We start from the raw sequence: 15,166 nt of genomic DNA, 5'->3' as shown, positions 1-15,166 counted from the left end.
ATTACTTTTTATATTGATATTGTGGCCGAGGAAGATAATAGTGTTCAAGCTATATATAGAATTCTGCGTCTGCAGCAGCACATTTTCGGCAAAAATTATGCTAATAAGCCTGTTCACGCTCATAATGAGGTTGTCGTGACAGGTATTTGAGATGGCTCTGTTTCATAACACCTTCATGGTAATGTTTGCCACTTTGTGTAGTTGCCGTTGCACTAAACCGCGTGGTGTGGACATGGCATCGCTTTTACAAGAGGAAGTCTGAGCTAAATAAAGAGTAAACATTTGGAAGGTTCTCAATTATTTGGGAGCAAAGGTAAAGCTGACTGGATTCCCAGCAAAGATTAGTGGAGGCTGCCAGTTCTAGTTGGCTCTTTTGTCACAGCGTCATTACTCAAAGATGACGACACGTGTCTCTCGTCTCCTCTTTGTTTAGCGGCGAGCTTTGCAAAGGTTGCACTTCTGCTGTGGACTTTGGTTTGGCCACAGGAAGGGCTTTAGGCGGCCACCTCTGCCCAGTCTGGCTCTGTCAGCTGGGATTTAGCTAAACACTCATTCAGCAATTGTGAATGAGGCTGGGACTAAGCTGTCAGGTCTGCGTGTACAGAGGTGAAAGCAAAGCTTAACCTCGGCAGGGATACCACCCACTAAATAACAGGGAGACTCTGTGTTTGTCACGCATCGAGAGCCATGATATAGTTTTGTTACTGTCTGAGACGGAACTGAAATGAATTAATATGGTCACAAGATTGTTGTGAATGGGAAGTCCTCTCGTTCCTCGTTGATGGATCCAGAATGTTTTGTGTTTGTTATTCAGTCACAGAGGAGTAGAAGCGCTGGGTCCCTGCATCCTCTCAGGTTGTCATACTGTCATGACGGCTGTCCAAGCCTTGACACTAGAGTGAAACTACCATGAAGTCGCCGGGGAAATTCTCTGGCTACAGAAAAGTTGTGTTTCTCCAGAGATTTCTTTGCTTAATCACAGGGTATGTGGGTGGCCTCCCTCAACAAAGAATGCGCTACAGAGTCAATCCAGGGAGAAAATCGACAGTCAGAGGACATGATCAGGCTCTCACAGCGTAAACACAATGGCTCGGAGTATAGTGTTTTATCACAAGTAAATGAACGAGCAAGCTACCTTCCTGTACATTAGCCTGCTGACACCCAGCTGATAAATGATCATTGATCATAGTATTGAGTGAGATACAAGGAGAAACTACAGGTTTGAAACTGTCTGGATATGATTGTACAACAACAGTGGTAACTTATTCCTCAACACTGCTGAGATAATCCTCCTTCTCTTGGCTTCTTTAACCTCATTATTCCATTTCCAATGTTTTGAGAAATGTTCCAAATTCCTCTTTCCAAATATGCTCACATTTATTCATCAGACTGCTAGTGCTGCCTTCAACTGTGTGTGTCTCTTCAACTTAGAGTGGTGGAAAGACGTTTCTGGACACCCCATGCACTAAATATTAATTTCATGATGTGATGGTTTATGTATCTATTGACTTTTTGTTCAATTTTGAACACATTCTCTGTTGACTTTGATGGCGACAATGCTGAGAACTGACGTACAGAAGCTGTCAAGTTTTGTTAGTTTTTCTTCTAAACAATAAACAAAAAATGTTTGACTTCTTTATGTCTATATAATGCAGCCACACAATAATTTATTTATGATAATACTTCAGATTCCTTTTCTTTTTCTTTCGGCTTCTCCAGATTATGAATTGTTATTCTTTTGTTTTTGGTGTGTATATATATATATATATATATATATATATATATATATATATATAAATTTTGTCTATATATATATATATATATATATAGAGAGAGAGAGAGAGAGAGAGAGAGAGAGAGAGACAAAATGAAGCAAGCGACAAAAAGTGTCGTTCAGTAAATAATATAAATCATAAATCATATTTTGCTAGCTTAATGATTCAAATGAAAAAAAAAAATATATATATATATATTTTTTTTTTAATTACAAAAAATAATCATATATATAAATACAACGTGTATGGTGTGTATTTAAATACCCATAACGCAGCACGTATATGGACATTGACGTTTAATCATACTGAGTAACTGTATTAATAAAGCTAAATATTCATAGGTGGAATTGCGTAAGAATGCGGAGGTGGCGGAGCATGTCAACAAAGTTTGACAGAGAAGCAGCGGACCTCTGTGGAGTCCTGATCCAGTGGCTTTGCGCACTCCGGGTTTTCCCTCCGCCTGCGTTTAAATCCACCTCTCTCTCGTGAAGGGTGAAAAAGTGAGAGGGTCTTCAGTAGACCCGGGACGGCAGTGAGGACCGCGCCAGTCCTCACGTGAAAGATGGGGGTCACCAGCAGCAGCTGAGAGCAGAAGGACTGGATAAGGGCTACTTTCTGCTCTACTTTGGCTGACTTTTTTTCGGATTAACTCCCGACAACATGCCGTTTGCCAAGCGGCTGGTGGAGCCTCAGCTTCTGTGCAGGTACCCGGTCCCGAACGACGAGGGACTTCTCTACGAGGACCTGGTCTCCATCAGTAATGTGGCTCTGTCCCGGACCCTGCGGCAGCTGTCGGACCTGGCCAAGCACGCCTACTCCATATTCCAGGAGCTGGAGGGCGACCTGGTGTCCACCGGCCAGCGGGTCCGGGGGCTGCAGGGGAAGATCAGCCGCCTCCAGACGACCTGTGCCGAGCTGGACCCCAAGCAGGAGGCAGTGCGTAAGTACCGGTTTCACTTCTACAATGCGTGCCGGGGTACCATGGTCAGGACTCATGAGGAGGAGGAGGAGGCGTACCTTCATCCTTGACTGCCACATTTCAAATCCAAATTCTTCCTCACTCTGCGTTTGAAATCCCCAGAAGTATCATGTCCTGCGAATCACTGGTAACACGAACTATGAATCAAAAATAAAGAGGGTGTATGCTTGTGAAAGTTTAAAACTTTCACAATTTATACTTCACTTTCGGTTTCCTATAAACAAACATTATGAAGAGAAGTTTTATGTCTCTGCAATGTTACACAATAAAAGTTGCAGCTTTAAACAGTGAGTGAGGTATTCAAAATGACACCTGCCAAATACTCTTTGTCCCATAAATCGGGTGGATCTCATTGATGTGTTCCTTGGGCAATGATACTTTAAGTTACCATAAGTCCAAAGTTATTACTGTTGTTTTGAGATTATCTGTAAATTAAAAGTGAAGTTCATTTATTCATCTAACGGATTGTTTGGTTAGAAATGTGGAGGTACAACAAGAATGTGTAACCAGACTTGTCAATATATCAACTTTTAATTTGATATCTTTTGCCCAGAGATACGTGTTGCTGTTGTCCTGGTTGTGGGCTCCAACTCTGCCAGAATTCATGACCCTGATAACACAGCATGGGGCTGGCTCTGGCTCTTTAAACTCCCCGTGCCCCTGGGTGACAGGAGAGGGGGGCTGATATGTTATTGGTTTGCATTTGACATGTGAGTGTTTATGTATAAACCCACTCTCCAGGAAACACTGTGGAAATGGGTCTCAGCCCCCCCTTGTCACCTCCTAAACTGCCCTGGTTCCCCAGTGCGGACATACCCCAGTGCATTTTGCTCACTTTGGTTTAGGGGCTCAGCAAGTCCCTGCATGTCTTGAGTGGACCCTTTTTACTGTGGTCTGCTGGGTTTGTGTGGCCTTAAGCTTTTAACCTGCCCAATGGATAAGACACCTTTGTGACCTTTTATTAAGCTCCTGGGTATATGTACTGTAGAGATAAGATCTGCTGAAACACTTTTGAGTTTCAACTCCATAAATAAATGTGTGTGATTTACACGGTCAGTGTGTGGAAAGATGGATGCGTCCGTTTGATCACGCTCCATTTGCATCTCCATCTCAAAGTGATCCATCCCTGGTGCCGATTTATGGGTGCTAAATTTGTACTACAAAGAAGCCTCATGTAGACTGCGGCTGCTCCAAAAGAACTAAAACATTCTTCACACATGAACTGAATTTATTTTTTAAAACTTCACCCGTTTTAGCCTTTTTAAAGAGATTTTTTCTCAACAAAAGCTGGACTGCGTTTTTACACGTGAGAGTATATTGCTGAATAGCGCAGGTTCGACCGCAACATTAATGTTCAAAGTTGACACCGTTTGTTGTTAAAATCCATCCGTATCACGTGTGTTTTGCAGAAAAGAGCAAATCCCTTTGCACCACATGTTGTATGAGGGATCTTGCGTGCTTAGTCACCGCACAGCGCCCCTCCCTCTTCTGGGTTTGCCTGCAACAGTCTAATTACTCTTAATTGTGCTTTTCATATTAATGGTGTCAGGGGCATCTTTAAACAACAGAAGCAGCCCTCATCTGAATAACAATCTGTGTAAATGGAACAGCCCCAGCCTCAAAGCTTGGTATAGCAAGGTGGTCTCCTCTGATGTGCTTTGTTGACCGTTACAATGAGAAACAGGTTTTTATATATTTGTTGATTCACGTCCGTGTTTGTCTTACACTCATTTTGGATTTGCTCTATAAAACCTCACTTTTTTCACTTCTCATAACTTCATTTCATGGCTGTTGTTGAGCCTCAGGTTATGGGTAGAGAGGGTTTCAATAAGATGAGTGAATGAAAGTGCATGCATGTAGAGTGTGCGACTGACAGAGAGGAACGCTGGCTGACAGTGTTACTTAATTCTGGACTTGGATTCTTAAATGTCTTCCAAGTTTTCCAATCCAGTACTCCTGCCTGGCGTGTTTCCCTCAGCTGTGTGTTTGGTCGTCACTTTTGGACGACCATCAGAGCTCAGGCCAGAGTAGTGTACTTCAGTCTCGTGTACAAACACTCGCTGGGGTTTTAGGTTACACTGGGCTGAACGTGGAGGGGGAGTCGTCATACTCGTGACGGCGAACAGCCCTCTGGCTCTCCTGCTCCAAGTGCACATGGCTGGCTGCTGACCATCTTCCTCAGGATCCTTAACAGAGCAGCAGCATGTGCCTCCTTGGAGGAACACTTAAGATTACCGTATGTTGTTATGTAACTGTTACAGGGGGCCGCAACCAAAAATGTATTTGCAGTTGAAACAAGGGGAAAAGAACAAGTCAGGCTTGAGAAAGGATGCTTGTTGAACCTGATCCCGTAACAAAGATTGTGTGAATACAGGATGTTCACAAAACAAGGACTGACACAGACAAGAAAGAATGACAACATGTTGCAACTGCAGAATGACCTAACTTGGAATCAAGTGGTCACTTCTTCTGGTTTTCATATCTCCACGATTAAGCAATTTATTTAGGGTTTCAGGCAGATCATTATAAGATATAAAGCAATGGGGATAAACAAATTCCTTGGTGAATTGTGAAGTCATTTGTTGACAGTGAGAAAGCCACATTCAAGGTTTTATTCACTGTCTTGCTAGTAGAACCAGGTTCGTGGTGTGCTTTAGCCATTTCAGTCTTTGACCTTGTGATCTACGTCTAGATGGCAATTTTTGGGTCAGCAAACAAGCCGGCTGACTCCCATTGTTGTTCCCAGGGTTTTTGTCATTTTTCTGTTTGAATGACATCAGCTGTGTGTATTTGTTGTGATGTTTTGTTGCCACTCAAACGTTCGGGTGATTGACAGACATGTGGATTAGTGGGTCTGGGAGGTAGAATGAAGAATGTTCATACATGACTACAAATTATTGGTCGTTTGTTTGGAAAACACAGAATGGTTTAAGTGTGCTGAGGGCTTGTGAACCCTGAGAGGGGTCTTTGTTGGGCTGATGTGTGAGAGTTGTAATTGCAAAAATCCAAAGTGAGTGATTCCTCTGTTGCACCGTTTTTATTCATACATCACTAAGCTTTAATCGAAGCTTTGACGGTGTCCTAAAGAAAATGCAAAGTCATTGAATTCCGAACGGCCTGTAATCTGGGTTGGAGCTAGCACTAAGTGAAAGTGAGCGCCGCTGATCCTCTCCTTCCTCATTTGACTCCACGGCCAAGCCCATCGTGCACTTCAGCACCGTGACCTACGTGCATTTCTGTCATTTATCCGTTGGCCTGGAATGAAAGTTTCAGCACAGTGCTGCCGCACATCACGTCCGCGAGTCTAATCTCCACCAGAGTGGTTCGAACTGGGAGGACACATTAGCCGGCTAACGGTCGGCTTCTACATTGACCCGGTTCTGGCCGGACTTTGATTTACTAAGTGATCCAACGGAGAGTTAATGGACGTTGTGTCATTGGTTACCGACAATCACGTCGTGCCAGAATTGAAATGTCTATGAGTAAAATGAGCGATATTCATCTCATTTCCCCAAATCTGAACTGAAATCCTGGAGTTCTGAGTGTGGTGCAATTACTGCTGCCTAGTTGTAATTAGCCCGTTCTTTTTGCAGCTTTTAATTAAGGCAGAGATGGATGACTTTATTCATTAAATGCTACCCACCTTTGGTTATTAGTCAGCATATTTCTGCAGGTCCAGACAACCTGCCATTGAGGTGGTAGCCTCCTAATTATAGAGAAGGTTTCAAAGACTTGCTGCGTCACCAACCCCCTCTGCTTCCAGACTCTCTGCTCTGAATAGCCTCGATGGCGTTTGCCTTCCTCTGCCGCCTGAATAAGCTCTTCTTAACAGTTTAGTTGATATTTAGAACATTGCATTCCTTCTGCAGAAAGTTTGGCAAGTCATTCTTTTGTTCTCTGCCCTTCTTTGTGGTTCAGTAGTATTCTATTTCACTTTATTTTGGGTTGAAACCAGAGATATTTGACGGTAATGTCAAAAGTTTTTCCCCATAAATCAGCTCAGCTGGAGGCATCTTTGCACCTCAACCCTTTCCCTGCCACTGAAGTGGTTTCCACTCAACTCTTCTGTCAAGTCAAGCATTCCAAAAAGCCAGTGACCAGGAAACCACAGCGCTTGCTTGCAATTCCGGGACCTTGCCCCCCACATGCTCTGCCTCAGCTGGCTGCCCCTGTGAGGTGGAAAGGTGGAGGAGAATCTGGTGTTTAAAGTTTAGCCTGCGTTTGTTTGTGGAGGCTGACGTTTCATTCTAATCATGGTTGAACCTTGGCTTTTGGGAAATGTGCGAGTTATTACACTTTACATTCCTGTGGTGGGACCTTCACAAGTGCTTAAGTGTGGGTGTCCATAAATCAGTCCACCTTCTGTATATTTCCAGGCGTTTAGGCTAACATTTGTGAAGGTAAGCCCTCTGAACTGGAATGTCTGGCCAAGACAAAGTTTAGTTTAAAGTGTAAAGCCGGTTAATCTCCAGGTTGTTGTTGGATGTTAGAGATTATTTTGTCTCCTTCAAATGTTGGGGTGTTGATAAGCTCTTTCTTGCAAGCCCCGAAGAAAGGCCAGAGAAGGGCTGGGGGAGTCATCCACCCCTTGACCTCAAAAGCCTGCTGACCTCCCAACCCCCAAACACACCCCCTCACGACACAATAGAGCAAACATAGCACCCTCCATCTTGCTCTATCACTCTGGCTTTAAAGACTTGACCAGCCAATTAGAGTGGATTTCACGTTTGACATGATGCTGAATGACCACAGGTCAGCGGAGCGGCCAAACATGGCCCGGGCCCGGACATAATAAAACTGTCAATCAAGTTGGTTAAACAAACTCTCCATCTCTCTCTACACTTACTATAATTAACTTGCCTCATTCACACGAGCACACAGACAACTTTCTCTTGTTCACAGGAGAAATAATTTAAACATAGCAGTCTAGAGGTGCTGTGGCTCGTACTGCCGCCTCGTGGCTTCTGGCCACCCAAGGCTTGGTGCAAACCTGGCTCCCACATTCTCTCTTAACACCCTGGCTTCCTCCCACAGTCCAACAGGAAAGATTGGTGACTATGTGGGTGCTGTTGGGCATGACGGACTGCAAACCTCTAAAGCAGGGGTCTTCAAGACACGGTGTTGCAGGTCTTTGTTCCAACCAGTCAAGGACGCGCAAGTTAATGAATCAGGTGTCAGCAGAAACAAGCTGTACCGGACTGAGAATCAAAGGCCTGCAGTCTTCTGACACCATGTTCAACAGTGCGTGCTTGATGGGTTGGATCAAAAACATCCCGGCTCAAGTTGAATGGGCCGGGACCTCCTCACGGCTCTTTTATCCTCTTTTCATACAGACACTTGCCGATATATTCCTGCTGGCAATGAAAACCAGCGCGAACTTTACTTAACATACTCGGTTTACCATAACAATACTGTGCACCAAACTTTTCAAACAAACTTCTGTTTGACTTCACGTTAAACTGACTTCACTGTTAACATCTGCCCACATTCTTTTCCGTGGAAACCTGTGGGCAATATTGACGGTTTGCAAAGCTATAAAACTGTGGTGGGCCGGCAGACACTCCCCAGACATGTCCCAGGCCACCTGAGTGGGTTTTTTTTTCTCAAACTATCGTCAATCTGGTCAATCTCTCCCGCTTCGTTTTTGAGCCCATCTGCCGGTTTTAGAAAGACCTCTAAGACTAGGATGTTATGTAAGGGTATTACACTCTCATGAAAGGGGAAAGATAAAAAGTACATTTTATGTGCAGCTTTGAGTCTTGAGAGTTTTTGAAGAAGTGTGAGATAGAGATTGTACAGTGTGATAGTCAAGTAAATCTTTCTTCAAAGGACCTTTTACTGGAGAATAAGACATTTATGTGATCCTCAGAAACGGACACGTCTGAGTTCAAATTGGGAGGAAACCAGTTGTCCTTGCCATGCAGGTGTTTAGACTGGGATTTAACAGGAATGTGAACTCCCCTCACCTCGCCTGCGGATCAGCCGCGATGAGGAAGTTCAAAGAGCCTTTTCATCAATCATCCTCACACAACGCTTGGGATGAGCAGAGCACCTGCGGATGTGAGGGTGAATTAATCAAGTGCACATCCGCTCAGGATTTGAAGGTTCAGGTTTTCCTTGTTAATAGGGAAGATTGACAAAATATAAGTAAAAAATATGCATGTAGAGTCAAAAATAGGTTTTATTGAATACACAGATTACACTGAACATATTTAGCTGTACATGTGTGGAGAAAATATATACAAAACATTTGCTTGACTGAAAGAAAAATTATAAACTATATAAAGATTTTTTTTGCTGTAGATATCTGGGAAAATCGTAAAAGAGTAAACAATGGTATATTTTTGCAGTCACTGCATTTTCATAGTCTCTCCATAAGAGACTATTATTTCCACCTGCCAGTCCTGTGTTTCACCTGCGAGACGAATGAAAGATCTTCTTGTCTTATCTGAGGTTCTACAGCTACATTGTGCTTCGAGATTGAGCCAGCTGTTAAGTGCTGGGCCATCTTGAGCCTGGACTGTTGTCCAATTGGTAAGACTGAAATATTTTGTGCCTCATCGACTCAATTCACTTGAGTTATTTTCCACACCAAATTGGTATGACATTAACATTGACTTATAGCAGAAGTGGAAACAAGACAGATTCTCACTCTGCATCATCCTGTTTGTTTCAGGAGGTTTGTGGTCCACTCAGACTTCTGGTCCAGTATTATGAGAGCAGCTAAAGTGGCTTTGACTGGAACCATAATGAGCATGAGGAGGTGCTCGACTGGAACAGCATGTTCACCTGATGAGTGACATGTAGAGTGATCATGAACCAGCTTGTTGCCTTGTTTGAAATACAGCCATGAATAGATGTTGTTCTTTAAAATTTGGCACATAACAGTGGTCCTAGTCGCCAAAAAACAAGTGTAGTATTTCCATTTCAGGGCAAATATTTCAACAAGCAAATTCAAATTTTATCGTAGAATGCATTTCACTTATTATGGAGGGATCTCATTGTGGATTCAGGACACTTTCTTAGTAACTGCCTTCATTTTTGGTTAGAATGCAATTGTTGTCAGGTCTAACAGTATTATGTTCCAGTTGTGAACAGAAAGTTTCCTCCCATCACCCTGTCCTCATAAAAATGTCCGATCTTGTAATGTATCTTACGTTCTCTTTCATTTCTTTTCTCTATGATCTTCCAGTGCTGTGGGTCCTCACTTGTCTCACTGATTTACACGTTGAGTAGTGGAGGCATGTGAAGAGGAATAAAGTCTGCTGGTTCTGCTTCTCATCACAGGACCTCTGAACAAACAGCTCCTCTATAAACAAAGAAGGATGAGGGAAGTTGCTTCTTAAAGACAAGCTCGACTCATGTTAGGGAGTTTCAGTTGGACTCAGAGGAAGCTCACAATAGGAGACACACAAACACGACCATAAAGACCTATTGAATAAACAACAACAGCCTTTAACAATTCAACAGGTTAACAGAAGAGTGTTTTTCCTGTGTCATTGTCACATGCACAGAAAAAATGGGGTGCTTCCATCTGACTGGAGTTTTGCTCAGCTTTAAAGAAAGTTCCCAGTTTGTATCAATTTGTTTTCGTAACTCTTTTTGTTTTCTTCATTTTCTGTCTTGGTCAGCAGGGATTTGATAGCAGATGTGACTGTGTTTGAGAGTATTAGCCGTGGCACTGGGATTGACCTGAGGCCTCCATGCAGGCTTTACTGGACAGGTCACCATCAGATGATGACTTTTCTCTGTGTGTTGAAGCGAATATGAGCAAACGCACTAGGCCTTTGCTGCATTCTCTTTCTATCCCTCCTCTGTTGGGAAATTTCCTCGCCATCAGGATTCAGTCCTGCCAATAATTTCTGTGCCTGCTTTTCTTCCCTGAGGCATGTTATACACTTTGTTCTTCTTTTCTGGTGGCTCGCTTTCTCCCAGCTTCTGGGTCGGTCTCGCCCAGCCCAGTTTCTTATTTTGGAATTCAGCCAGTTCTGCTCGCAGCAGGCCCACCATGACAAGATCAGGCTTCTAAAGCAGAACTGAACCATGTTGTGGGGGCGTTTTGTAATACAGGTGATGAAAATGAAGAACAGTGACAAAGACAGGGATCTTGTTTTTGCATTAATAATTGTGACCAATGTGTGACCAAATATAACAAGTAATGTGTACCAGTCATTTTTACAGCATTTGAAAACAAGACAGAAGAGAAATCTGCCTTAATTGACCGAACTTATATGGAGTCTCTAATGCAATAGATCATATTTAATCATGACAGCGAGTGGTAATTCCAGTTCCCCTCAATCCTTCCCACGTTTCCAAGAAATGGGAGATCCAGTCCAAAGGTTGGCTCTCATCAGTATTCCGACTTCTGGGGGAACTTCCACTGACATCTGAGCCATGGATCCATGCCCTGAATGAGTTGTTGTATTGTTCCTCAGTGAATGTGTGGTCCACAGGTGATTCTGAGACTCCGCTTGAGTGAGTAAAGGATGTCCGGGACATTACAGGCGGAATGGAAGTTTGAATCTTTGGCATATAACTCGGATAAGTGCGTCTCACCTCAGCATACTTAAGACAGCTCTAGAAAAAGATTCTCAATCGTGTGTGACTCCTCCTCCTTGACTGTGAGGTGCTCCTGACCGACGAACTTGCGGTCACTATTGAGGACAGTTGTGAGTCTTGAATGGACTGTTTGGGATGCAGTATTTGCCCTGGAAATGCTGTAGAATTAGTTTTAATGTTCAGAGGGCCGATCCTCATACTTGGTAATGGTAACATTTAACTGTAGCTGTAAATCAACGGCAGGCATTTGGGGATACTTTTTCCTTCAGGGACAAAACTCTAATGGATGTGAACGTGATATTTGTTGAGGGTGAGAGAATGAAAACTATAAATGTGATATTCTCAGATGAACCAAATTAATATACATGACATTGCCATTTTAAATTTCTATCACTATTTTTCAGGTATTGGACTTTGACTTGAGCCTATTTTAAGGGTTGGAATTCAGGAAACATATCAGATTAAATAATTATTGTAACCAATTCTTTCTGTAATTATCGCCAAATATTGTCCCTCGTCCACAGATGTTATTTCTGAGGTACAGTTTATTTGCACAGTTTTGGCTGCCTTTTCATTTATTCTTCAAATAGTTTTTGTTGAGTCATTCGTGGAAAAAATGATGCCAATTACATCATGTGGCTCAGACAAGTTTGGTCAACTGTGTCAGAGGACCTCCGGTGTATTCAAAACAAAGCTGTATGAGAGAGAAAGTCCCTGCAACCAGTATCTGCTAGTCCACAGCCTAAAACCAAAATGGAGCATGGGGTGTCTTTCACTAAATCTTCTTCATGCTAAATCATGGACTTATAACAGTGAAACACAGGCAGTGAGGTTTCAATGTGTCAGTTTGTCATTTGACTGTAGATCCAAACAATGCCTGTAAAGGGAGCCTGGCTGGAACAGAATCCAATCCACATGAAGTCCAGAGATTAGAGTTGTCATGAAAAGGAAACTGAAAGGTTGAATGTTAAACAAAAAAGACTCCCCGTGCAGATGACTAGCTGCATGCCAGCTGCCAGGCTGCCAGGGCTTTCAGTGGGACCGTTCCCCTCGATTTAGGAATACAAAGTTAACATGCGCTCGCTCTCTCTGTCTGTGGAAGTCTCCCTTTTTGGGAACGCGAAGGTCAAAGACATTGGCCTCATGCTGAGATTGCAGCTTCATTATCCTGCAGCCAATCAAAAGTGGTGATCGGAGGCGGGTGATCAGCCTGACTATGGAGCGTCTCTTCATTCACTTCCTGACCCACAGTTACCTTGGTAGCATGTCGTCCAAAGACAAAAATGTCTCTGAATAGTCCCTTTGATTTGAATACATTGTTTCCTCAAGGAGCGACTTTCGGTTTTATTGCCCCTGTGTTTGTTCACACACGTTAAGTACCCGAGTGGCACCAGTTCTGGTGGCAAATTAACCAGGTGACAATCTAACAATCTCTGTCCTCAATATGTTGCAATAAGTCCACTCATGTGTTAAGTGCAATACTTAGATGATCAACATTCAAGGTTGCTTGTATTGTCATAGTCACCTTACTATGTCCAATAATGATCCCAATTGTCACCCACTTGTGTGTCTTGATGTTCACGATAGCAAGTGCAAGGTCTCATGATAGACGTTCAACCATACATGGTTCATTTTCTGAGTCGTGCCCTGTGTTTATTTTACTGAAACTGAAGTGCCACTAGGGACGGCACAACAGAGCAATGGTTAGCACTGCTGCCTCTCCATGTTCGAATCTAACTCTGAACCATTCTGGGTGGAGTTTGGATGTTCTCCCTGTGCCTGCGTGGGTTTTCTCAGGTACTCAAATTTCCTCCCACAGCCCAAAAACCCGGTTAATTAGACACTAAAATTGTGTGTGTGTGTGTGTGTGTGTGTGTGTGCACCTTGTGATGGACTGGCGACCTGTCCGGGGTGTATCCCCTCCTCTTGCCCAATGACTGCTGGGAATAGCCTCCACTGCTGCCCGTAAGCCTGAACAGGACTAAGCACCGGTTAACTGAAGATATATGGATGGATGTATGAAGTTTCACTACTTCCCTTTCATACTCCTCGATCCACCCTGTCTATCTCTATGGTATATATTTCGAGTTATTGTTATGAAGTAAAGTGGTTAAGGACTTGGCTATAAGAAGGTTGAATCTCGAAAAATGAATCTGGAAAAATGTAGTAATAATTGTTATATTGAGTAATGATGTGTTGATGTTGTAAATTTTAAATATTGAGTCCACACATAATGCAAGTTAAAGCTTCAGGAGCCACTTGGGAGCTGGTATAGTGAGTCTAAATTCTCATCACTCTTCCAAAACTCTGTTAAGAGTCACGAAAACACGTTGTTAAAAGTACAATGTGTTAGTGGGTGTAGTCTTAGTGGCATGTGTTTCGACATGTGTTTTCAGAGGTGCGTTGCTCAACTGGGATCATAAGTGCCTTTATTCAAACAAACCCGAATAATATTTTCATCAAAAACACATGTGGTGTGTTCAGGGGGCATGCAGGTAATATTTGTGGAGCTGTGATGGAAAGCGTAGATACGGTGTGAAAAAAAAATTGTTGACATGGACTTGAAAGTCATAATAAATACCCTGCCGCATACCAAGACAGATTAGAATGACTTACCAAAAGCAAAAACAATTTCTAGTGAATATCTTCTCCCCTCCCTCACGCTGAAGGGATTTCTCATGCAGCTAAGATCATATCTTGATGACCTTGCATCCGAGCGCAGGATTCTGTGAGACACTGCCGGAGCCATCTGTGACTCTGCAGATGGTCCAGTGTGTTAAAGTGGGACGTGGTTGGACCCCGTCTCCTGCTCCAGAGGGGACAATAGAGATTATAAGTGTCTGATCTCTTGGTTTAAACACAGTCTGAGGATGGCAGGACGGTGGGAGGGGCTGCTCTTTGAATCCTCAGTGTTGTTTTAACCAGCTTGTTGTCATGTCAGCGTTGACTTTGTTCATTAGGCAGCTGTGTTTGAGACATGATCGGTTTTCTTCCACTGACAAAAAAAAGCCTTGCAGTTTTCCCGGATAAACCAGATGCACTTATTCCCACACCCTAAATGGAACTCCTTGATTCTTAGTTGATGTTGGTGCTGGGCCAAGGAGAGTGTGCTGGGACTGTTTTTATGAGGGTCAGAATTGAAGAAAGAAAGCTGCTTGACTTTTAGTTGTGCATGCTGGTATTATTTCATTGTCGATGTACACACTACTTTCTACCGTGCTTCCAGCTGCCCTCCTGATTCCTCCTGAGGGGGGTCCACTAGTTAAAGGACCACTCATCCTGATCTTATTAAGAGCGAGTGGGTTGGCGAGTGAGAGTCAGCTGGTCTGCTGGAACCATCCTAATGGCTTTGAAAAGTTAATTAATGCACTTAGGTTTGTTGTGGCAACAAAAGGTAATATTTGTTTGTTTGAAAATGAAACAACGTATATTACGAAATAAGACATGCCACTTTCTCAAATCGTGTATTCATGCTCTTCCACCAAGCCTCTGCTGTCTCTGTCTCTCATCGAGCACAATTCATCCACATATAAAGACTCGATCACACGAACGTCTCACCGAAGTGAGTGCGCGACTGAAGCACAGGATAAGTAAGAGTAAACACAGAGCTGCCAACTTATACCAACAGTTGCCTCCGTCTTGGCACCTGTTGTACAGACACTGCAGCTTAACGTGAGTACACATGACCATATTTTTTGTTTTCATCAGCCAATCCGTGGACCATGTGGGTGCCGAACTGTGGAGAGTGGTCTGTAGAGGTTATTGGTCATTCGTGGCACCAATAGTCCACAGGTGTGTCTACAAAATTTAGATATAAAGTGGTGCACTATAAAATATGTATTACAAGATAGCA

The 15,166-nt window shown here is 43.2% G+C and overlaps 1 protein-coding gene across 2 annotated transcripts in view; it reads left to right on the top strand.

Moving 5' to 3' along the window:
- Window positions 1–2,259: 2,259 nt before the first annotated feature.
- The window catches only part of nhsa (Nance-Horan syndrome a (congenital cataracts and dental anomalies)), a 47,249-nt gene continuing 34,342 nt past the window's right edge, over window positions 2,260–15,166 (top strand). For both annotated transcript variants that reach the window (XM_053879382.1, XM_053879374.1), the window contains exon 1: window positions 2,260–2,715. In XM_053879382.1, coding sequence (XP_053735357.1) covers window positions 2,436–2,715 — 280 coding nt within the window. In that variant the 5' untranslated portion in view covers window positions 2,260–2,435. The remainder of the gene's footprint in view (window positions 2,716–15,166) is intronic.

This window comes from Synchiropus splendidus, chromosome 1 (assembly GCF_027744825.2).
Source record: "Synchiropus splendidus isolate RoL2022-P1 chromosome 1, RoL_Sspl_1.0, whole genome shotgun sequence".
Classification (NCBI taxonomy): domain Eukaryota; kingdom Metazoa; phylum Chordata; class Actinopteri; order Syngnathiformes; family Callionymidae; genus Synchiropus; species Synchiropus splendidus.
This window is presented reverse-complemented; position numbering and strand designations above follow the sequence as displayed.